Below are 25,653 nucleotides of genomic sequence, written 5' to 3' on the forward strand. Positions count from 1 at the left end.
GGGGAGGAAAGAACAAAAGAAAGGGAAAATGATGACCCTTAGAGTGCGAACTCACCACCATAGCGTGGGTTGTAGTGCGAGCCCCGAGCTGACCAGGGGTGAGGTCAGCCCAGTCTATAACCTCTGCGGAGATGACATCCCCTCTACTTCTTTCAAGGCTGACTTCGGGGTTCGGGATGCTCTCCTCCTCCCCCTGGCTCCTCGAGCTGGAAGCCGCCGTATCTGCGGCACGGTGAGCTGATCCTTCAGAAGCCTCGGCAACAACCCCGACAGGATTAGGGACTTTGGTGGCAGCCTCGGCTGGCTCCACAATCAACTTTGCTGCCATTTTAGGCTCCTGAGACGGTAAATCCCCCTCTAGGTCTACCACTGGAGGGGCAGTAGGGAGCTCGGGCTCCAAATGGGAGCCTGTGGGAGCTTGGGCCCCGAAGAGGGGACATGCGGAAGGTCTGGTTCAGGGGTGGGGGTCCTTGGGGATTCCATGCGTGCCTTCTTGGCAGCTCGCTTCTTCCTCTTCTTCATCTGGTGAAGGAGCCTCGGACCAGTAATTCTCTCTTCCTCCATGGGACCTGCAACAGAGCTCGGCGTCAGTAAGCTCGAAAACACTTGGCTGATTAAGCAAGACATTGAAGTAGAAATAGACCTACCTGGGCTCAAACTTTCCTGAATGAGCTTCCCTTCGTCAATGTAGTCCCTGTGATCGAACCTGACCTGAGCCCATGAGTGAAAGGTTTCCCACGTCTTCCGATTAAGAGCAATGTTGGGAGCTTGGGTGGCCACCCTCGAGCTGGTAAGGAAGGGCCACCCCATGCTGCTCCGGACTACAAAGTAGTCCCGCTTCCAGGTCGGGACCTTGTTTGGGAATTTATGTAGCATTTTCAAGCTCGAGTGAGGGGACAGATAGTCAGTTGGCCTGTGCTCAGGGGAACGCCCGAGGCACTCTTTTTTATTAACAGAATTGAACAAAGGATATCTGCATCTAAGGGAAAATTGTGTTCGGAACAAAGGGAGATGGTCCCAACCACATTCCAAATAGAATTGGGGTGGAGTTGGTCTAGCGTGATGCTGAAGCGTGTCAACACCTCGAGAATAAGGTGGTGAAGAGGGAGACGAAGCCCGCAAACAAGTTGCTCCCTAAAGATCATGATCTCATCTGGACCATGCTTCCAAGGGAAGCTGCCGGTGGGAAGACTATACTAATACTCCTGAGGCAGGTTGAATTGCTGGATGAGGTGCTGGAGCCTCTCCAGCGTCATAATAGAAGGACCGAATTGATCCGGCGCCCAACCTCGACGGCAGGTGGACGCCAGCTTACCCGAGGTCACCCGTGCCTCGTGAGAAGGCCGGGCGATGGCAGGGTCACCCTGACCAAGGTGCCCACCTCGGGTTCGTCTAAAAGACTATCCCCACTAGACATGGAACGAAATGAACTGAAAAAAGGAAAGAGGGAAGCTCAGGGACTCCCCGGGAAAAAGACACAACCGAGCTAGAAGACACAAGTTGAAGACTCCAAACGCGAGCTCAAGGCAGACGAAAGATACTTAGTGGAAAAAGAAAATGACTAGGGTCCCCCGTTATTTATAGCCGCTGGGCTCGGGCGCCAACAGCCACGATCGAAGCGATCTAACGGCCCTCAAGAAAATCGGCTGCGAGACTCTCAAGGCAAAATCAGTTTAGCGCGTTTTTTGGCATCTGCAAAGTCCAAATCGCGTGACGTCCACGCGTATGTTGTACGCAACCCAGGTTTTTCCTTTCGAATGAACCAAACACCAGACCGGTCTGACCAAACAAGTTACTCGATAGGGTGGCATGAGTACCAAGCCAAATCCACCCGGCGCACTGTGAACTCCCCGCGCTGGGTCACCACCCCCAGCACGGGGAGTGGGGAGCAATTGATGGAGGATGATTCGGCCCAATCTCGTAGCACGGGGACACGCGTGCGTGACCTGACTTAGTGAACAACTCAGCCTGACAGCACAACCGCGACTCGACGGGAGAGACACACCGAGTCCAATGCTAGCCACTCGGCGGGTTAAGAGATTCGCCGAGGACTAACACCCGACTAACCTTGACTCTCACCAAGTGTGGGAGGTACCGAGCTCCTTCCAAGGCCCGAGCTCTTCCTAAGGGGCTCTGAGCTCTCCCTTCCTAAGAAGGGAGCACCCCGGTTTTTGGCTAAGTATCCTGAGGGAGAAGCACCTCGGGGCATTACCACCTCCAATGCAGGCACCTCGGTACCGAGACAAACCTGCCCCAGGTAGTTCGGCGTACAGTAGCTCAGCAGGCTGTGGGGAGGCCTGCCTGACATCTGTACCTACCGAACCCGGTGGCAGGGCTCTGATCCCTTGCCAGGCGGCGTTCTGTTTGTCGTCTCTGAAAAGCATGACACATCTGTCAATTCCATACCTGGCGATAGCAGTTTGTAGCAACAACCTGCGCCTGCCACACCTGCCTTGGAAGTAACGGCTAGGGCGGTGGCAGTTATGCCAGGTATGACCGAGCTCCGACATAAAAGAACTCCAACTCCCACGAAGCAAATGTATTGAAGCTTAAGCACTTTCAATACTCTTACTCTCTGTTCTTTCTTTGAGATTTCTGCAGTTCTAACTTAGCCATCGGAGTGTTCCCACCGTGAAGACCCCCCGGGAACCCTTCACCTTCTCCTTCCTCTCAAGTTCCATCCGTTCTAGTCAGAAGCCAAGTCACAAGCAGCTAGGAGTGCTCAGATTGTGCAGCATCATTAATAAATAGTAATAATTATGTTTTACATATATTACATATATATATATATATATATATTATGTTAAATTTATTGATTTTTTTAATTCTGTTTTAGATTTGTTATTTATAAAAAATATTAAAAATTACAATTTGGGGCCAATTTTTTTTTTCGTGAAAGTAGCAAGGCAAGGCGCATAAATGCCCTTGGGATGTATAGATTTTGAAAAGTTACTCAAAAAAAAAAAAGATAACCCCAATTGGACATCGAAGTGTAAAGTTATGGCTTCCAAAAGCTTGCATAGAATTTAGTGCGCAACCTACAATTTGGTTATTGGGTCGAACGGGTCAATGGTTAAACCACCCAAGTTAGACATTTTTAACCAAAAGTGGGAGTTTCAAAAGAATCAAACCTAGAATTAAGGCTGAGTGACGATTCAAACAGTTCAATCGGCCAGGTCAACAACAGGTTGAAAACATTGATGATAAATAAGAAATGTTTTTATTAGTGATGGAAATGAAAAGTAAATTTAAAACCAATTGGTAGTAAAACTGTTTCCCTATTATCTCTCATTGAATTTCACATCTAAGGTATATTCTTTTATTAAATCATATATTTAAGATATATCTTTTTCATCATTAAATTGTACTAATTAAATCCACAATGTTAATTTTAATAATATAAAAATAAATATTTTAAAAATAACTTGAAAACAAAATCATTTTCTTCCCTCTCAGTGATGGGTAAGCAATTCAACCATTTTGGGGTCTAATTTGTTAATAAATAGTACCATAATTAAATAATAAAAAAATTGAAACAAATAAAATATATAATACAAACAAATAAAAAGAACTAGACATCCAATTAATATTGTATATTCATTATAATGAAAAAAAAATAAGTATGAAATGTAAGAAGTATATTTGTAAATGATGAAAATGGAATGCCAAAATAAAAAACAGCAAAAAAATGAAATGATGTCATAGTCAAATAATAATTTTTTAAAAAATAAAATATACAAAGAATCACAAAATAAATATTATACATAAGATATAATGTTATATATTTATAAAAAATAAAAATATTATATACTACATATATATAAAATATATATATATATAATATTATAAATTCATTATATTCAATAGAAATAAATATTATGCATAAGATAAAATTTTATCAATAATTGAAATGTAATACAAAATTTAATGTCAACCTAGAAATCAAACTATTTTTCTTTATGGGCCATGAGTTAGTGGTTTGGGTCAAATGAATTAATCAATGATCCAACTTTTTGAAGAAATTCATGATGTCATAATTGAATAATAAATATTTTAAAAAAGATAGAACATAAAAGGTAAAAATGTATAGAGTTTTGTCAAAGACATTTTGGAGCATTTCTAATATTATATAATCATCATATTAAACAAAAATATTTGTTAAAAAAATTATTTTCATTTAAGACATAAATGGAATACAAAACATAATAGTAGTAGTAGTAGTAATAATTGTTATTGTAATTTAAAATTTCTGTAAGTGCACATTTAGTACAAGTATTTAAGTTTATTTTTTTACCATATTGTTAATTTTCAATTTTTATCGTAACTATTATATATCTAAAATTCAAGTAATTAATATAAAAAGAAGTATACATGCAGCACACATGCTTAATTACTAGTATATATAAAATGAGGCTTTGAAGGTTTATGGTACATATAAGTTGATGCATAACCCGCACTTTAGGAGAAAAGGGATGAAGGGGAAATTATTAATGGTGCATGGCACCAAATACCAAAAAACAAAAATAATATATATAAATAATTAACTCTAAAATAATATATTTCTACATATAATATATATTAATTCTCTAATTTCTATTTTCATATTTATAAAAAGGTTGAATATTGAATTTTGAGACCCAAAGATTTTTTTTTTTATTTTCTAAGGAAAAATACGGACAGATTCAATGCAAATTTTTGATTTCCATTGCAAAATTATAAACATTCAAAATGTCTAAAACTCACACTCTATGCACCTATCCTTCCTATAAATTGGCATCAATTTCAAGCTGGCACCTAACTCAAATCTATTTTAAGCCTAGAAATTCTGACCCTGAGATAAAGGGTCATTATTTTTTTTTATGCCTCCTTGAAACGCATATATCAATGGGACAATAAACTCTGACCCGATACTTGGATCGGATGGGTCAACTGGGTGAACGGTTATTGACCAAATTAACGATTTTAGGTCAAAACCTGGGTTGAAAAAACCGGACCAGAAAATATGGCGGCAGTGTGATGGTCGACCGTCCTTATAAGCCGCTATTCGAACGGTTCGACGATTGGACCGTCCTTCATAAATCATACCCTACCAATAGGCATCTGTACAACTTACTAGTCGCTTACTGCGGGTTAATCTGTGGAAGTTTGCATTGGCTTGGGGCTCAAGCAACTTGATCGTGCTTCAACACTAGCCGGAAAATCTCAACCGTCCACGTGTTTTTATTACACCGCCTCTCTCCCCTCTCTCTCTCTCTCTAAGACAGACGGAGAGAGGAGCATTCGTGTCTTCTTACAAAATTTTGATTTTAAGAGAGAGAGAGAGTAGAACGCAGAAACTTAAAAAAAGAGAGGGCTCCTCTTCCAAAAGTTTCACCGAAGCGGGAAGCCCTATATCTTCAAAATTCGTAGTTCAAACTTAGAACCAGAACTTTCATTTTCGATTTATTCAACTTGCAGCAGAAATCTTTATCTCTCTCCCTCTCTCTCTTTCCTTAGGGTTAGGGTTTTCAACTGGGGATTTCTCTCTACTAAGGGGTTTCAGACTTTCAGTTTCGGTCATTGGGGGGATTCCATTGAGGGGTTCGAATCTCCGAGTTGCTCAACTTCATTACCCTTTCTTTTATTAGGTTTTTGGCTGAGAAGCTGAAGTTATGCCGAGAATTGTGAAGAGGGAACTCGGAAGTAGTAGTAGAGCCGACATGGGAGGCCCCAGGATAGTCAAGCGCGAGCAGGGGAGCAGGGGCCGAGGGGAGAACGGAGAAGCTGAGACGAGCGATTCGGCTTCGCAGGGCGTCGTGGAACGTAGGGTTCTTAGGTCCCACTACCTGGCCATGAAGAACCTAATCAACGGTGAGGGGGTCTTTCTGTTTGTTTTCTTCAAAAAAGTTTGTTGTTGGAGGCATTGTTATGGTTGGGTTTGTGATTTTGCTGATGGTCTAATTTGTTTGTTTGTTTGTTTTTGTTTTTTTTTGCAGAGGAAAGGGATGATATCTCTAGAGTGGATTCCGATAAATTCAGGACGATTATCAATCAAGTTGAAAACTTGCATCAACTAGGTACTGAATTATAACTTCTCTATTCGTCCCCTTTATTGTATCATTCTTGTTGCTTTTTCGTTTCCTGTATATATTTCTTTTCTCTATCCATATCATCTCCTCTGCTGTTGATTGCTATCGTCTTTAGAATAACAACATTTATTGAAGCTATTCATACACTGTTTAACAAAATCTTTGTAACAAGTGGTGGATGAAACAAAATCTTTGTAACAAGTGGTGGATGATTTGTAACAAACTATTCTTACTACTAATTTGACCACGATAGCAGATGGAAATGGGGTCATTTCTGCCATGTTTTCAGTCCCAATTAGAGTGGGTGACTCCCTTAGAATTGAGATCTTTGCAGTTATGGAAGGAGCCCAAAAAGCTAAGGAGTTGAACATCATTGAATGGGATTCAGAGGTGGTGGAAGTATAATAATAAGAGGAGGAAATTCAAGTGGCTGGTGCGGGAGATGGAAGTTAAGATACGTTGGTTTAAAAGCTCGGCTAATTCCCCAGTTGACGGTTTAGCTAAACAAGGGGCAGAAAGGGATTCATTTTTTGGGCCAAGTTGTAACTTTAGTGTGTTTTTTTTTTTCTTTTTTCTTTTCTTTTTTTCTTTTCTTGAGGTTCTTTGTTGCTCTTGGAAGATAAGCATGTTTGTCTTCCTTTTGTAAATCTTCTATTGATGAATTAATGAAAGTTTTATCGATCAAAAAGAAAAAAATTTGACCATGATAGCACACCCTTAGTGAATTGAAATATGCCGTTTCCTTTACTTGTTTTTGAATTGCTATTGGTTCTTTCTTTTTATTAAATCTTTTGTTGTGCTATGTTTTCCTGCAATTTCAGTTCAGAAACCAAGGGAACAAGTGGCGGATGCAGAAGCTTTGCTTGATATTGCTAGCACACTGGTAACCTCTGTTAAGTCACATGGCAATGAAGGTACGACCGCTGCAGATTTCGTAACTTCTCTGCTTAATTTTGGCCAACACGGTGGGTTGAGTGGAAACACGGAGGATGCCCGGAATTCAGTGGCTTGGGGGGAAGTTGGATTTGCAGTCTCAGACGTTTTCAGGAGGGTTAATGGATGCTGCACCATGTAAGTATTGATTTCAGTTTGTGATCAGTAATTGAGTGTTAAAATGTTTACTTGATGGTTAGTTTCTTATACTGCAATTAACTTTATCTTATATTGTTTTTTTTTTTTGAAAGGCTTGGACCTATGGATACTGAGGTGAAGCAGCGGAGGGTTGCGGCTCAGCGAAAACGTGTTAGGCCAACTGAAAGTGCTTGCCCAGAAGAGGTAAAATGCATTTTTTTCCCCCTTCCTAGCTTCAAAACACGTATTTTCAAGTACTATTTTACCATATGCTATCCTGACATGGCTCAGAGTATTGAAGATTCTAGTTATATGTGAGTTGCTAAGTAAATAGTAGACCTCTTATCAAGTTAAGGTTAATGGTTGAAATCATGGTTTGAAGTAAGTCATGCTCCTTGTAACTTCTGTTCCTAGCCAGGTTTATTGTGTTCTTCTCTGAACCTCTCAACATTCAATTTACCGCCAGTTAAAAACACCAGCTTACCCTCCTTTCTCAATTTTGAGTTTATTGTTAAATATATTGCAAACTAACATTTTTCCATAGTAATATGTCTTTGTATTGGATGGTCGCAGAAAAAGGGGCCATCACTTGATGCAATCGTAAACTCTTGGGATGGCAAATCTATGAGTGTGGGTTTGAGTTTGTCAGTGACCACTTTGTGTAAAAAATGCCAAAGTTTAGGTCCATATCTAGTTGATCCCTTCCTATAATTCAGATGGCAAGGACAAATTAGGTCCATAACTAGCCCTTCCTATAATTCAGATGGCAAGGGCAAACCAATATTGGTTAATGCTCAGAGTCTCAGACTTGAGCAATACTGAGAAAAAAAGACATTATCCATGCATGAAAAACAGTGGTTTAAATTGGTGTTTTGTTTAGGTTTGTTGCATATGCAGATTGACATTTCATATTCTTGTGCAGCTTCATGATGCTGGAGCGGAAGAGAGAACAGATACTGATATAAACATGGCAACCATGTTTGATATCTTGAGGAAGAAGAAGAAGAAAGTTGGGCTTGAAAATCTGGTCTTGAATAGAAAATCTTTTGCACAGACAGTGGAGAATATTTTTGCTCTGTCATTTCTTGTTAAAGATGGGCGAGCATCAATTACTGTGGATGAGAGTGGTCATCATCTAGTTTGTAAGGATATTTTCTAAGTTATGCATTGATTCCCTTCTCTCTCTGGTTGTTATGTCCAGTGCTGATGAGTATTTGTCTCTGTTTTTCCCTCTTAGCTCCAAAGAATGCTCCCAATGCCAATGCAGTAGCATCAGGGGAAGTTTCCTATAGCCATTTTGTATTCAGGTTTGACTTCAGGGATTGGAAGGTATGGAACCGGAGGTTATTAGCTTAACTTGAAATTCTCATTGCAGATGTAGCTTTCTTTTCTCATTTTTTAAATGCCTTTTATACCATAATACATTTAAAAGTTCCAATTCTTATTTCAACCAGTGGTATTCTGGACTTGTCCTTTGTTTTGTAAAATAAACTGTTCTGGCGTGCTTTGTACAGTTGATGATAACTTCTGTGGGGATTGGTGAAGAACTTATGCCTCATAGAAATCGAACAAACACACCAAGTGAGTCTCATTTGGATCAAGCTGTTGGAGACACTCATGCAGCAACAGCACCTACAACACCAATCAGAAAATTGTCTCGGAACCGTGGCTTAGTCATTCAGGAACAGTCAGTTGTAGAGGAGTCGCCTGAAAGCAATGATGCTGAACCAGCTGCCATTCGAAAGGGTAAGCGTAAGCTTGGTTGAGACTTGAGAGAATGGGTGAGGAATACGATCAGGGTTCTATTAAGTTTGTATAGTAATGAGCTGCAAAACGCGTCTAATTGTAGTTCTGCTTGTGTATATAGATTAAAAGATTGATAACTACACCCTAAACCCTTCTACCGATAGGTTGACTTTGTAAATGACATCTCCGCCGAGGTTTGTCATCTTTTATCCTTTTGTTTAGCTCATGTCGAATTCCATGTAATGGGAGATGCTGGAATGGTCTCATATTTTCTTCAATGATTTTTGTATTTGTTTCCCTTTGCTAGTCAACTTGATCTTGTTGGTATGCAATGTATTTATGATCTGCCAAGCAAATTCAGAACTCTGGGTGATACCTTGATCCTGATTATGGCTATTTAGGACTTTGAGACTCCGTGATCAGCAAACCCCCTCCCTCATCATGCAGGTTCAAGCACAAACAAAAGTGTGCAAGTCACCGGGAAGCAGTCCAAACTGGCTCGGAAAAAAAGGTCTATTATCGCAACGTTACCATGATTCTATTTGAATGGTCCGTGGTGGTTATAGGGAGTGCGCCATTTTATCTTTTGCTTAGTTTAGTGGGTAGATCATGCCAAATGTCCATCAACTTGCAGTGCTGAATTGGACAGTCTAAAGTTGTCCCCTTTCTTAGGCTTCTCAAGATCAACACTTTGCTTAAGCGATCATTCACGGAACCATTTCAGGATTTTTTTTTTGGTCATCAGTTTCTGCAAACATGGTATGTCATGCATCGAGTATTAGGCTATTAGTCAATATGGATTGACACTCAAAATCATGATCCAGTATATGGTCATAGTGATTCCATATAAACGTGGAGTTTGTCATGCATTGATGATGGTATTAACGTAATTAATGCTAATAACATGACAAATATCCTAATGAAATTCTTCATTTTTATAAAATTCTTTTTGTACTTCGGGCCTAATGTCACTTTGGTCCTTAAATTTTAAAATGTGATTGTTCAGTATCCAAACTTTCAAAATATGCTAATCTAGTATCTACCATAAAACTAATTGTTAATCAGCCATTATGTGGCATTTAAAAACACAAATGTCCTTCAAGTGTCATCTAATTTTTTTATCAGCCATCCAAATGTTGACAATAAATAGTCCCAAATCCTTTTTTCTTCTATTCAAGTTGGGGTCATTAGAATGACTCAAGTCTGATATGTGACCCTAACTTTATTAGATGTTAGAAAAAAGAATTTGACACTATTTTTTTAATCAACATTTGGATGGTTAATAAAGAAAATTAAATGACTGATTAAATTGACATGTTTTGAAAGTTCAGGTATTGAATTGTTACATTTTAAAGTTTAGGAACTAAAATGGCACTAAGCCCAAAGTACAGTACAATAATTGAAAAATTTTCCAATTTTTTATCTCTACCAATTATAACGTGTCACTTCACTGTTTGAGTGAGAATGGTATCACCCAAAAAGGGGAAAAAAAAGGAACTTGAAGAAGCGAAAATGTGGAAGAATAGCTCATCAATCAGCAGATAAAATGTAGTTCCTACAAAGGGAAACGTTCATGACATAATTGGCACAAAACTGTCAGTCGGATGAGTTAAAAGTCCAAAGGCAATTCCGACTAAAACGGTGTTGCTAATCAACTTGTGGCTATTTCTAGCTCTAATTTTGCTTTGGGATATCAAGGTCCCCAAAAACAGGGCTGTCCACTCCTACTCCCATTGCATTTAGACCATTGTCGACGTAAATAACTGCCCCTGTGATGGCTGAAGCCAATGGTGATGCCAAAAAGGCAGCAGTGTTCCCTACCTCATCTGCCAGATATTTTTCTCGAATTCAGAAAGATTGTAATGTAAACATTTAATCAGAGTATAGGAAGAAAAAGAAAAACAGGACGAACAAAATCAGCTTTTGTTAAGTGACACAAAACACTTACCCGCAGAAAGTTCTTTTTGCAAGGGTGCATTGGCCACTGAATATTCAATCATTGTGTCAATGAAGCCAATCGCTTTTGCAGCACGGCTTCGCAGAGGGCCTGCATCAAGAGAGTTTAGAACTTCCGTAAACCTTAACCGTTTATTTATTTTAATAGCTACCTTAATCATTTAATAAAACCCCCAGCTGAAAACCAAGAAAGTTCAGTAAACTAGGGGGGGGTATTTGTGATATTGTTTTCTAGAAGAGAAACAAGTGCCACATCAGCAAAAAATGAATTATTTTGCTGACTTGGCAATTTTTAATAGAAAAAAGGAACCATATTAGCAAGACCCCCTAGGTTGTATATGAAAACAAAAGTAGCAATCTTTCCCGACTTGATTATTTTTTTTTATCAGCACTCCCAAGTTTATTGAGGAATGCTTACATGCAACCAAAAAAGTTCTTTGAACTTGCGATGAACTAATATAAGTAGTTAAAAACCAATGAAAAAAGTTGGTAATAGATCTACGGCTGTCAATGGACCAGATACTGGTCTAATGCGATCCAGTCCATGGACCAGGTCTAATCCAATCCGATGAATGCTTTGGACCCTCTTGAAATTGGTTTTAATTTAGATAGGGTCCAACCCGAGCCAGGTCCATTGACACCCCATACTCTCCTGTTAATGGACTGGATATTGGTTCAATTCAACCCAGTCCAATATAAATTCATTGCAAATGGACCAGGTCCAATCTAATCCAATAAATACTTTGGACCATTGAGACTGGACTTGTCCGATTCAATGTCTTATTGGTCCATCCAATCCGTTAAAAAATTAATTTTGATTTGGACGGGGTCCAACCCAACCCTGGTCAATTGACACCCCTAAATAGATCCCGCCATATTGCAAAGCCAAAGGTGCAAAACATCTCGTGTTATGGTTTAGCTTTTAGCATAAAATTACATCTCATATTGTGAACAGATCTAGCAAATCAACTTGACAATTTTGTGCAATTAAGTAACTGTGGTATAAAAGAGTAAAAATAATGATCTTGATATAAATATGCATGGGGTGATTATGGTCATCTGAAGGGTCCAGTATGTGTATTCCAATTTGATTCTAGCAAAAACTGAAAATCAAACAGAATCAAACCAAATTTTGACCGAACCAAACAGAAAACCCAAATGCTATGTTATGTATATCATATAATTAATTATTTATATTAAATGTATTATATTTTATTAATTTATTTACTGTTTTATATATTATACTTTTTCCTGAATCTCCCTTTGGGCTTTGGGCCCAAACGAACTTTTAGTTAGTAACAAATTAAAGGACTGCATGACTAGACTAATAGTAATACTGGTGAATGGGACTGGGAAACTCAAAAGACAACGCCCTACTCAAGAGTAGGGACAAAAGACTAATAGTAATAATTAGTTATTCTGAGTCTGAGAGAGGTCAGTCTCAGTCTCACATCACAGTAGGACACACATAACTGACCCAGTGTTGCTTTTTTTTTTTTTGTGGTTGCTTGCTTCATTCTTTGAGTTGCTTGTTTTAAATGTTACTAATGACAAACTGAACCGAACACGGAACAGTCGATTCAGTTGAGGGATATGGTCAAACTGAATAGTCGGTTTGGTCCTCGGTTCAAACTGAACCGACCAAATATACACCCCTAGTCACAGCCCTGGAGATGCATGCTGCATGTTATGATACGAGGACGGAAGACAAGTCTTTGGGAAAAAAATATGGCTTTGTGTAAACAATAAAATTATGAAGATGAAGAATAGAATTACCAGCAGATATCGTATTGACTCTAATTTTGTGCTTCCTTCCAGCTTCAAAGGCAAGCACCTGCATCAGGCAAAAGGAAAAAAAACAAAAAAAAAAGAAAGAGAAAAATATATTAGGACAAAAAAAAAAAGAGATAACATAAGGAACAACAGTATGTTTAGCCAGGAAAGGAAACACTTACTCGAGTATCACTCTCCAGAGCAGCTTTTGCTGAACTCATGCCTCCACCATATCTATGTGCAAAACAATCTGGATTAGAAATCTTTCTCCTTGATAACAGGTTCAATTTGCAGGACCTAAAAAACAACTAAACAAGGTATCAAGTTCATACCCAGGAATGATCCTCTCCGAAGCAATGTATGTGAGAGAAATAGCAGAACCACCTGTAATATAAATACCATATGTATAATAAATTCAAACGATATTGCTTGGTGCTGCAAATTATACACGGAAATGTAAGGGGAAAAGAACAAATCTTGATCCTGATTAGAATAGCAAAGGGAATGCATGCCTGGATTCATTATTGGGATGAAATGTTTAAGCAAAGATACATAGGAATAGCTTGATGCAGAAAGAGCTGCAAGATATCCTCTCCTGGATGTTTCCAATAGAGGTTTACTGACCTGTATGCAGGATGTTTACTTGTTAGGTGCAAACAAAGATTGAAAGAAAAAGAACACCAGTGGAAAGAGAAAGAATGAACCTCTGGTCCATTAGCAAGAGAATGCACAAGGATGTCAATGCTCCCATAATCCTGTTTGACAGACTCAGCAACTTCCTGCAAGACATCCATAATAGATGAGAAAATAATAAGAAAATGGCTTGCTTGGCATGCTTTGTGCTATATTGGTCTAAATGAAGTTATCAGGTCCATGGAAGGACAAATATGGATTACTGTATCAGACAAAAGTGGGATGGATGGCTAAGTCCCATTAATAGGCTATAAATTTGTTACATATGTTGGGGTATTTTTGTTTTTTATGCAGATTTCATGATTTAGAAGTGCCCCAAAAATTTAGGAGTATGGTTATACAAGGTAGAACTAGCAGTTCTGTTTAGATCATGCCCCCCCCCCCCCCTCTATCAGATTCTGGACCTGGTAACTATGATACAAGACACTGCTTTAAATGGGTATGTCAGGCTTAGACCTTGACCCTTAGGCTTGAATCAAAGTTAGGCTTTAGTGAGGCTCAACCTTGAGACTCATGTCTATACGTCTACAATTATAGTGCACATGTGTCAACCTTTGATGTGTCTTATGTCAAGATTCAAGAACATGCATTCTGTCCATTAAATGAAGTAAGGCTCTCATGAAAAGAAAGAGTTAAAAGACCAATTTAAGATTTCCCGGCGTGTTTTTGATTTGGATAGACATTTAAGGTTTCTTGGATAGGTATAGATATTTAGGTTTTTTCAACACCCAGTTGAGATTTTGATTTTATATTAAGAGATTATTAATTGTTGAAAGGATTGTAAGAAAGTTCTTAATACTTTTTACTCCTCGTTTTATATGATGAGCAGTTAATTTATGAATTCTTAAACAAAATTGTAGTCCTTCATTGAATAATTAAACACTTATTCTCAATTAAGTTCACATTTCTTGAAGTAATGAGATCTTGAGGTGTACGTCTCTTGTATTAGAAAATCCTAGCATCTCTTGCATTTTAAAACATTGATATAGTGTATAGACTTCATATATCATTATAAAGCAGGAATGACCATACTTCATTCAAATATCCTTACAGCAGAGTATGTTCTGAGAAGTTTAATAGTATTCCCCTCATTTGACATTGATCACCTTGTATTACTTTTATTCTACATCAAACAAATAATCATAAAAGATAAGATACCTGAACAGTCCAATTTGAAGATACTGCATAACGTTTATTTGTTCTTACCTGCACAAAACCATTGTATACCAATTTAATGGGCTTAACCCTTCAAATGCAAAATGCCCAGTGTAGGAACTACCAAAGTTCTTCATATATGCTTACATCTTCAGGCACATCCTCAGGGCTGTCAAATACTGCATCTAGTGGATATATTCTGGCAATCTCCATAAGAGACCCATCTGGCAACCTGGAAGATCAAGTTTACATAAGTGGATAATATTATGCATGCTCAAATCCATCTAAATGCTATTGGAAAACATCAATTATAATTTTCCTACATGCGTGATTCATCAAATTTTCCACGACGTAGACTGGTCTCAAAAATGTTCAGTGCCTGAAAAAGATTTGTCAGATATTGAAAATTGGTGCTAGAAATTATTGCATCATAGCAAAGATCGCAGAGAGAATGTTGTTTTACATACAGGTACCCATGTGCCGACAAGAATTTCAGCACCTGCAGCAGCAAGTGATTTTGCAATTGCCCAACCGTATCCATTGTCATCAGCTACCCCAGCAATAAAGGCCTTCTTACCTGTAAAGAGAAGTAGGCCTTCATATCCAACTAAACAATCATTTAAATGGTGACTGATAAATTTGCAGTGCTTTGTTCAATTTTTTTGTAAAGGAAATAAAGGAGCCTTGAACAATACATAACAATTAGTACTTAAATTTTCATTTTGATCAAATTGGTACTTTAATTTTCTTTCATACACGTTACATAACACGTAAATGGCATCTAGTTCTAAGCAGAATTACCCCAGATATCAATATTAATGCAAGTAACCATAACTAAAGTGAATCATAATCATGGTATTCAACCAATTGAAGGCTAATTCTCACTGGAATTACAACTCGCAAGGTGTTCTTGGCATTGACACCAAGAAGTTGAAGGTATCCCTGCCTTCCAAAGGTGCATGCATGCTTGTTTGAACAGTGAATGTCACAATCTCTTGAAGAGCATGTAGCAAAGAAATAAATTATAAAGGGAGAAAAGAGAGGCAAAAGCATCTTCTATAAAGAGTTATACATATATGCAAATATATAAATATATATAGGAGAGACCTCTGTTGATTCTCCCAACTCTCTGAGGATTAACTTTTGATTTTTGACCCATTTAGCTTCCCTACACAGCCAAGGAATCTTACAAATGGCAAATCAGTTTAGAGCACAAAGGGAGTCACCAAGTCTTTGTTCCTACCTGTATTCATGGAAACAATTTCAGTCCAAAATACCTTTCCATGAGTGCAAAATAAGCCCACTTTTGAGGTAAGTTTTATTTGAAAAAGTTAAACATTGAGCAGCTAACATTCATTGCTAAAAACCACCGATACAAGGTGGAGCATATGGCTGATAAGCACTGTGGGACTGTATGTGCCTGACAATAGTTGATCCCCTATCTAATGGATGGTCTGGATCAGTCACAATATCTCTTTATGCAGCAGAAATAGATGGATTTGTATAGGAAGCCCCCCCTAGTTGACCCAATCGGTAACCTTTTTTATAGATAACTGAAAATCTTACTAAAAAACAGCAAATGAATATGTACAATACATATTTACAGAATCATAGATAGGCTGGAAACTTCCACCTATCCCCAACCAAAAGTACCATTTACAATTGAGCCCAAAATATTTGTTCTCTGTTCACCTCTTGTTTGGCTAAAGAATCAGCCAAACTGTTTGCCAATCTTTTTACCCACTTAACTGGTACATCCATGTTCCCAGTCAACCACCTAATCTCCTTAAATTCTTCCTATAACATCACAAAGCCTGACCACCATGAATTAAACAAACTGGCAACCACCCTTGAAATCTTGAATCACCTTCTATTATGATTTTTCCCAGATTCAAGCCCTTCGCTAGCCTCAGTCCTTGTAAAACGGCCAAAAGTTCCACTTTTGGAGAATCCCCCAAACAGTTCTGAGAACATAGCCTTCACCACTCCATTCTCATCTCTAAAAACACCTCCCAAACCTGAAGGCCCCAGATTGCCAAAACTACTGCTGTCAAAGTTAACTTTATGAAACCTTTATGTGGTGGCCTCCATTGCATTTGAGTTATGACCTTTTTGGACAAAGTACCATCTACTTTTAAGTTTTATCACTTTCTATAGAAGTCATCCATCGAGAAAGCTGAGAAAACCTCCAAGGTTTTAATCCAATACACCACTCTCACCATAATACACTCTACTATAGCTTCCATGGTTCTATACCGCTCCTTAAAGATGAACATATATATAGTTAATATACATAAATACATACATTTTTTGATAAAACATGCATACATATATTTTAAATTTTGTATTATAATATTTATAATACATAAATATTATAAAATGGCACATATATTATATGGCATATATAATATAATATATTTACATATATTAAATATAATGCATATAAGGAAATAGGTCTAAAACCAGCCCAGCCCATGATCACCCATAATCTCCACATGATTCTCCCTCTTTTCCTTGGCCATCTAAAAGTTGATGAATTAAACAAACTAGCCAAATTAATTGGAAGGGTTTTCTTGCCAAAACCGAACCAAAGAGTTAGAAGAACCCCATTTTCAACCTCAGGGTCCGACAGGCTCCACTTCTAATTCCAGCAATCCCATTCTTCCCCAAATCAACCCATGTAACTGTGTCTTTTCAGTTTGTAATACTAATGTCTGCTCTTTATCCTATGTGCCAAATACAGATCGAAGTCCAGAGGCTGCTACCCGTGAAGGTGGGGAAAGGGCAAGAGATGGCAGTGGAGACAGGGAGGGTCAGGAGGGTGAGATAGGAAATGAGGAAGAAGCAAAAGGAAATAAAAGAATTCTGGAGATTCTTGAATGCCTGTTAAAGGAAGTAGTTGGGAGAAATAAACAGAAGGAAGGGCCAGAGGGAATTAGAATAGAAGAAATTAAGGAGAATGGGGACAAAGGAGAGGAATCAAAACAAGGAGGGAGGAATAAAAAGTTGGAAGAAAGAGAGTTGACTAGTGAGGATTCTATGGCAGCTTTTGTGCAGAAGTTGGGATATAAAGTGAAAAATCCAAATGTCTTAAAAATGTTTCTACAAAAAAAGGGAGAAGAAACTAAGGCTAAAAGGAAAAAAATAAGTGAAGTGGAAATATTGATGAAGGATGTGGAAGGAGATAGTAGTCTTGGTGTTAAGAGGGACGGGAGGAAAGGGAATAAGTGAGGGTAAGAGGAATAAGGGGTCAAGAGTACAGCGGAATGAAGATCATAAGTTGGAATGTCAGAGGACACGAAAATGCTAGGAAGAGAGCAGTAATAAAAGAGGCCATTAAGAAAATAGACTCAGATGTAGTTCTCTTGTAGGAGACTAAAAGAGCAGATTTTGATATCAAGTGGGTAAGAATTGTTTGGAGAGGTAGGGGGATTAATTGGGCATTTCTGCCCTCATGGGGGTCTGCAGGGGGTGTTGTGACAATGTGGAAGAAAGAAGTACTAGAGGGTAAGGAGGAGCTGATAGGCCAATTTTCAGTTTCCTTGAAGTTTAGACAGGTGGAGGATGGGTTTGAATGGGTGTTAACCAATGTTTATGGACCGGATGACTATAGAGAGAGGAGGCAACTATGGGAAGAATTGGCTAATATAAGAGGTTTGTGGGAAAGACCTTGGTGTTTAGGAGGTGACTTCAATGTAATCATATTCTTGGAAGAAACAAATAGTACTAGGCAGAGGTCAACCATGAGCATGAGAAAATTTAATCAATTTGTGGATGCCTTTGGACTTAAGGAAATCCCATTGTCACATAGTTGTTTTACCTGGTCCAATCTCCAAGTAAACCCAATCTGTTCCAAGTTGAACAGGTACTTGTTTTGAAATGATTGGGAAGAACATTGGGGAAGTTTGAATTCTAAAACACTCCCAAGGGTGACATCCGATCACTGGCCTATGGTAATTTGTAAGTGAAATGGAGTGGAATGAGGTTCCATAAAAAACTCCAACATCTGAAGGGTAGAATCAAGGAGTGGAATTTGTTAGTTTGGGAGACTAGAGGAAAGGAAACAAATGGTGACTACTCAAATTGAGGCATTGGATAGTAAGGAAGGGAGGGGATGTTTTACAGAAGAGGATAAAGAGCAAAGATGGAATCTGTGTAAACAATTAGAGGATTGTCTTTTGTAGAAGGAAATAAGTTGGAGACAAAAGTCAAGGTGTAAGTGGTTAAAAGAGGGGGATAGAAATACCAAGTTTTTTCATGCAATGGCAAATGGAAGGAGGAGAAAGAATTATATCTCAAGTTTGGAGATTGAAGGGGTAACGATTTCCAATCAAAGTGAGATTGCAGGGGCTTTTGCAAATCATTTCAGGTCTATCTTTAGAAGACCCCTAAACAATAGGGTTTGGATTGAAGGATTGGAATGGCCTACACTAAAGTTGGAGGAAAAGGAATGGCTGGAAAGGAAATTCGATTTGGAAGAAATAAAGGAAGCAGTGTTCCCTATGGACAGATCAAAGGCACCAGGCCCTGATGGTTTTACGATGGCTTTTTATCAAGATTGTTGGGAGATTTTAAAAGAGGACCTAAGGATAGTGTTTGATGACTTTTATTCTCAAGGAGTGATAAATCCGGGGCTAAATTCCACATTCATTGCCTTGGTTCCCAAGAAAAGAAATGCAAATCACCCAAGGGACTATAGGCCGATCAGCTTGGTAAACAACCTTTATAAGATCAATACTAAGGTGTTGTCCATTAGAATTAGAAAAGTGCTCCAACAATCATAGCAGACAACTAAGTAGCTTTTGTGAAAGAGAGACAGATAACATATCAAATACTTCTTGCAAATGAGAGTTTGGAGGAGTTCAAGAGATCCAAGAAAAAAAGGGGTGGTTTGCAAACTAGACTTGGAAAAAGCTTATGATGTGGTGGATTGGTCTTTCTTATTGGAGGTGATGGTCAACTTTGGGTTCGGAGATAGGTGGTGTAAGTGAGTGATGGGTTGCATTAGGAAATGCCATTATTCCATTTTGATAAATGGGACAGTGGTGGATTTCTTTCTAGCTTTGAGTGGAATAAGACAAGGAGATCCTCTTTCCCTATTCTTATTCACGATGGTTGCAGAGGTTTTGGGGAGATTAGTTTCTAGAGCAGACTCCAGGGACTTAATAAGAAGATGGAGAGTTGGAAGGGAGAATGTGCCACTCACTCATTTGCAATTTGTAGATGACACAATACTTTTCTATGAAGGAGGGGACCTAAATAGAATAAGAAACTTAAAGCTCATTATACAACTCTTTGAGCAAATGTCAAACCTCAAGTGAATTTTGAGAAGAGCTATCTAGTGGGGGTAAATATGGGGGAGAGGGAGATAGTGGAGTGTGCAAACATCCCAGAGTGTGCAGTTTCTAATTGGCCCCTAAATTACCTTGGTTTGCCATTGGGAGATAACCCGCAGAAAGATGAGTTTTGGAGTCTGGTTGTGGAGAGGTTTGAAAAGAGACTTGCAACTTGGAAAAACTATTTGTCTCTTGGTGGGACAATCACTTTAATTAGGTCTACTCTAGCTAACCTTCCTATTTACTTTTTATCAGTCTTTAAGATTCCAACTAAGGTGGCTAACAGGTTAGAAAAACAAATGAGAGATTTCCTTTGGGAGACGGGGGAGGAGAAGAAGGACCATAGGGTTAGGTGGGAGATGGTTTGTAGGAGAAAGAGGGAGGGAGGTTTGGGTATTGGGAATATAAAGAGTAGGAATTTGGCACTACTAGGGAAGTGGCTGTGGAGATTTTCTTTGGAGAAGGATAAGCTGTGGGTGAAGATAGTGGGCAGCATTCATGGGGTAGCAGACAATGGATGGGACTCTGGGATTGTGGGTGAAAGCTATTAAAGCTATTTTGCCTTTGTTCTCTCCATGGATCAGGTATGACTTGCACTCAGGTAACCTCATCAATTTTTGGGAAGATGTCTGGATTGGGGACTCTCCCTTAAAAGATCAATTTTCGAGTCTTTTCACTCTTTCCACTCTTAAAAATGAACCAGTCTCCTTGTTCCTTCTAACTCAAATTCTGGGTTTAGCTGGAACTTGGGCTTTAGAAGGGAAATTAGGGACACAAAATTTGATTATGCCTTATCCTTGCTATCCATTCTTGAAGGTTCTTTTTTAGAGCCTACAAAGACCGACGGCCCCCCTTTGAATGTGCAGAGTTTATTTGGGTTCATGCCTAGTCGGCCAACAAAAAGGGACAAGGCTATGTGGAGATGTATGAGGGCTGCAGTATGCTGGACTGTTTGGGAGGAGAGGAACTCACGGATATTCTCAGAAAAGGAGAGAACCTTGGAAGTAATATTGGAGGTAATCCATATTAGGGTGATACATTGGCTGAAAACTTTGGCCTCGTTTGCAGACTTCTCAGTAGATGAGATAGTAAAAAACTGGAAGGAAATTGTAGAATTAGCCTCAGCTAAGAAGGTATCACTCTCTTGCTGGAGTCCCCCATCTAATGGCTTTCTTAAACTAAATTTTGATGGCAGCAATATGGGTAATCCAGGTCCATCTGGAATAGGGGAAGAAATAAGAGATGAACATGGAAATTTGTTAGTTATGTTTTTAGGACCAATTGGGGAAGGAGACTCCCTGCGGGCTGAGATTCTTGCTGCCCTTGAAGGGGTTTGAAGAGCCAAGGATATGCAAATTAGAAAGCTGATTATTGAAGGAGATTCTGAAGTGGTGGTGAACTGGTTAAAAGAAGATAACTCAAGGATATGGAAGTACAACAATGAAAAACGAAAATTCAAGTGGCTGTCTAAAGATGTTAAAAATCAGTACAAATGGGTTAAGAGAAGTGCAAACTCATTGGCAGATGGTTTAGCTGGGCAAGGGGTTAATAGAACCTCTTTGTTTTGGGCTTTATTGTAATTGTATTTGACGCTCATAGATTGTTATAGGGAGCTAAGATTGTTTAGCCCCCTTGCTTTGTAGTTCTTCTTAATTTTAATGAATACATTTCATAGTCATTGATAAAAAAAAAAAAAAAATCCTATTTTTCCATTCTGTTTGGTTCAGTGCCCATCCACCTCTAGGTGGCTTTCTATGCACGTTACAAAACCATCTTAGTCTACAATCTCTCATTTTATACCTATTGGAGCTACTTTCGGGTTTCCTCGAATGACTTCATTTCTGACCCTATCATTTCTAGTTTTTCTGCTCATCCATCTCAGCATATGCATTTCTGCCACACTCATTTTTTGGACATGTTATTTATTAATTGCCCAACACCCTGCTCCATGCAACATTGCTGGTCTTACAACTATTTTATAAAATTCTCCTTTTAACCAATGTGGCATTCCCCTAGAACATAAGATTCCGAATGCTCCTGTCACCTAAAACTAAAAGAACCTTTTTATGTTTACGTATATACTGTTATATTATCAGCACTTATGAATTATGACTTATAATACTACTCCATATTAGATAACTATAGCTTAAACATATCATAACCAAATCTCTCTCCGAAATGGAATTATACTCAAATAATACTAAATTCAGTGCAACATCAGTTAGGAAAGAAAAGTTAAAGTTTCAGTAATATGACAAAGACTACTAAATTGTATTTGAAAAGAAATAGCTGAATATTTCCACATCTGCAGATCTGATCGTCATGATCATGAAACTTTAGGATATATTGAATGAGCAGTGTTAAATGTGCTCCAGTCAAGTGGTTGGTGATCCCGTGGAAATGCAGCAGTAACTCTATCAGGAACATTTTCTTGGTTACTCTGCTTTGTATGGCCATATTTTTTAAGGTTTTGACCTCTATCACAGTTATAAAATAGATACAAGAGGTGATTGGGCAACTGCAAACAAAATATTAGCACAGAAATCCCAGTTGGCATATTGTCTGAATTGGAGCACAACTACAGAATGTGAGAGCAAGAATACTCATTTGGTTCTGTTATACTGTATAATTTGTTTCATGGAAAAATTAGTTTCGGTTATCATCAAAGTAAGTGTCTCTCCAGTACAAATACACATTTCATCATCTTTGCAGAATGCTCTCCATTTATTTATGCTAAAAGGGCTGGGGAATAAGAAAACATATATTAAAAATGTAGCACATGAAAGGACCGCTAAGAATGTAACAGAATCATTAATAAAACTTAGGATTCTACTTCTAGAAAATTGGACTCTGCTTACTATATAGCAGCAATGAACTATAGAAGTCAATGGAATTCATCAAGAGAAAAATTCATTAGACTAATACCATGAGTTTCATGTTCTCTAATTTGGCTTCGGCATAAACATGAATGCCACTGATTATTTGGGGAAGGGTCAAATGGCGATGTTAATAAACCAGCATTCAGGACATAGAAACCTCTAAAAAAGATAAAACAAAATATCTATACGTATCAGAGAATAGGAAATACATGAGATATCAAACCTCTGAGATCAATTGGCAACCCTGGAATTGATTTCCTCTCACTAGCTTCAGACATTGCCCTTGTAACAAGCTTATTTAGTTTAACAGGAGTGGCTGAAAAGTTCCGGATGAACAATTGTGCAGAAGATATATGAGAAGAGCTTGTAAGCTTAGAACGTGAGACGCCCTTAGAATCGGCACAGACAATAGCAGAGGTTGCCTTGAACATCCTACGAGATGAAGAAACACAGGGCCTTGTTGTTGCCATTTGCAGGCCAGAAGCCGCAGTTGCCGCCATTTTCAATAAATTAAATCCCGAAGCCACAAAGGGAAATCTACAGAAAACAAAAAGATCAGAGTTATTCTACAAGAACGTATTTATGCAAGACCGAGATTTAAGCAACATTTAAGCTTCAGGTACAGTAAAAAATGCATCAACAAAAGAAATTCATAGAACAGAGACCTACTTAGGCATTTAAATCTCAACCCTCACTCTGCAGAAGAAGAAAATATTATAAAGAACGCCTAAAAGAATAAATGAAAATAATTCTGCAGATAAATCCTAAATCATCAACATTTAATAGTGAATTAAGTCGCAAAATTTTCTTCAAAATCTTCTAAAGCACACATAAATCTGCAAATGAAGTTGAAAAAGAACCACATTTTCCATTTAAGGCCCCGTAAGCTTTATCCAGACCAGAGGAGCCTAAGCAAACATCAACATTGAACAAATCTAATATCCGAATGTACACAAAAAGAAATAGACAAAATGCGAAAAAAAAAGATGCGAACTGTGGCCAAACGAAACGCATTCCTAGATATCTTAATAGAACAGCAGATCAAAACTATCTTTCGCCATTTCTGCTGAATCTCACCTCTCAGCGACCGAAATCGCGGCGTTCAAGTGTTGCTGGGTTAAAGCTGGGGACAGAAACGGAGGGAATCTTCAGTTCCCAGCGGCTGATTTGTCGAAACCCTGGAGTCGGTATCAGACTCTGAAGCACTGAGGAAGTTGATTTATAGAGGCGTCGATGAGATCGAGGTCTCCCTCCTCTCTAGTCTCTTTAGTAGTGCTTAATACCATTTATACCAACTGTTGAAGCTTTGAAAATGTAGAGTGAATTAAGCATATGACAATAATCCTCTACGGTTTAGGTTCGCAGGTATCTTCCTGCGAGTCTGATACCATTTTGGCTAAAATGGGAGCTCGGATCTGCTCATCACAACAATTCATTGCTGGCCAGTGGCCACATTCATCCAGCCGCACAGCAGGATCATTGGCTATATACATAGTGAGATGTTCCCGATGTACGGCTAGATGAAAGTGGCCAGCAATGTGCCAATGTGTGTAGTGAACAGATCCGAACTCCAAAATTGGTTAAATAATCAACCAGGCACGATTAGATGACAAGTAGAAGTAGGTTTTGAAGGCATGAAATGAATGATCCGGCGCCTGGGCCTTGCTTTTAGCAACGTCCATGGACTTACAAGTTCATACGGGTTTTTAATACCCATTTAGGAGAGCTGAACGGTGAAGTGTATATGCAAATAAGTCGGATCGGTTTGAAACCGAATCCGACCCGATAAGAGCATGATTCGGATACCTTCCTCAATCCTAACAAGTCGGTCCGATTGGGAAAATTGATCCGTTTAGTTAATGGATCAAATTTCGGATATACTCCAATCTGATCGGTTATGACTCGATCTAACCTGTTAGTTATGAAATACTGTATATTATATATTATATATGCCTATTCTACATATTATTCATATAATTATATATTATCTATTATATATTTTTTATTACAGTTCTAATCAAATCGGATATTGGATCGAATCAAATGTACCCTTTACCGAATCTGATGAGATTTATTTGCAAGGCTAGCGAAGCACGGTGGTTTTTGGTTTTTTGAGATGGGCCTTATAGGGACACTTTTGAAATATGTTTGGTGAAAAATCCGGAGGGCCCAAATCAGTCATTGGCTAGCTATTTGAAGGGCTGTCCGCTTTAGTCTTTATAAGGCTCCATTTGGGACGTCTTCAGTGTCTGAGCCACTTTGGTTGATCATCCATGTTTTGGATAAGTTATTTAGAGAAGCTTCGTGTTAAAATCATGATTCTGGCATTTAGAACGTTTATGTTGGTTTTTCAGGATTTTGATCAAACACAGTTTTAGAAGTTTCTGTGTGGGGTCTAGTCCAGAATGTTGGAAGTCATGTTTCAAAAGCCCTAGCAAGTGTTTCAATGTAGTTGAACCTAAGGATCAAAGTATTTGTATTAGGTATTATATTAGACAATTTGGACATATATATAGATACGTTTTGGAAAAAACATGCATATTGATATAAGATATAGAAATGCTTGGATATGCTACAGAAATGCATACAATTCACATAAATGCATCAATAGCACTAAATCCAAAGCCAAATAATCTATTAATAAGGTATAAACACGAGAAATCCATACTAATAGGTTATATGAAGAGAAATATTACAATCAACAATATCTAGACTCTAACATGTACACATCATATAATAATTATCATTCTATTTCAGTTTTTTATAATTATACTTTTCATTTTTTTTATTTTTTTTGCAAAATTTGTTTATTTAGTATTTTTATATAAATAATAACTATAATTTTCCAATTAATAAATATGTATTCGTTTTTAACATATAAGTGTTTTATTTTATATATAAGTGTAAAATAAAACATACAAAACATTTAATATAGATAAAATAAATTATTTTTATAATTTTCCATTTTTATTATAT

General features: G+C 38.2%; 2 protein-coding genes across 3 annotated transcripts; one reads left to right on the forward strand and one right to left on the reverse strand.

Annotated features, from left to right (window-relative positions):
• Positions 1-5,253: 5,253 nt before the first annotated feature.
• On the forward strand, positions 5,254-9,182 carry LOC148872713 (Nse4, component of Smc5/6 DNA repair complex). 2 transcript variants are annotated; one of them, XM_088971734.1, is made up of 7 exons: positions 5,254-5,850; positions 5,976-6,056; positions 6,890-7,139; positions 7,253-7,343; positions 8,062-8,281; positions 8,377-8,468; positions 8,654-9,182. In XM_088971734.1, the coding sequence occupies exons 1-7, from the start codon at positions 5,652-5,654 to the stop codon at positions 8,903-8,905; spliced, it is 1,185 nt and encodes a 394-aa protein (XP_088827860.1). In that variant the 5' UTR covers positions 5,254-5,651; the 3' UTR covers positions 8,906-9,182. The 2 variants fall into 2 exon arrangements, with proteins under 2 accessions (XP_088827860.1, XP_088827861.1); XM_088971735.1 differs by having other exon boundaries at positions 5,260-5,850; positions 8,377-8,482.
• A 1,218-nt stretch (positions 9,183-10,400) lies between these two features.
• Positions 10,401-24,150, reverse strand: MOD1 (NAD(P)-binding Rossmann-fold superfamily protein). Its single transcript, XM_088967525.1, has 13 exons — positions 23,755-24,150; positions 22,901-23,214; positions 14,930-15,039; positions 14,786-14,841; positions 14,610-14,694; positions 14,466-14,513; positions 13,319-13,393; positions 13,127-13,238; positions 12,947-12,998; positions 12,797-12,848; positions 12,618-12,675; positions 10,834-10,932; positions 10,401-10,711 (listed from the first exon to the last, which is right to left on the reverse strand). The coding sequence occupies exons 2-13, from the start codon at positions 23,175-23,177 to the stop codon at positions 10,560-10,562; spliced, it is 1,176 nt and encodes a 391-aa protein (XP_088823651.1). The 5' UTR covers positions 23,178-23,214; positions 23,755-24,150; the 3' UTR covers positions 10,401-10,559.
• Between the last annotated feature and the right edge of the window lie 1,503 nt (positions 24,151-25,653).

Source organism: Nelumbo lutea, chromosome 2 (assembly GCF_056320005.1).
Source record: "Nelumbo lutea isolate HS-2025 chromosome 2, American lotus-T2T, whole genome shotgun sequence".
NCBI classification, from domain to species: domain Eukaryota; kingdom Viridiplantae; phylum Streptophyta; class Magnoliopsida; order Proteales; family Nelumbonaceae; genus Nelumbo; species Nelumbo lutea.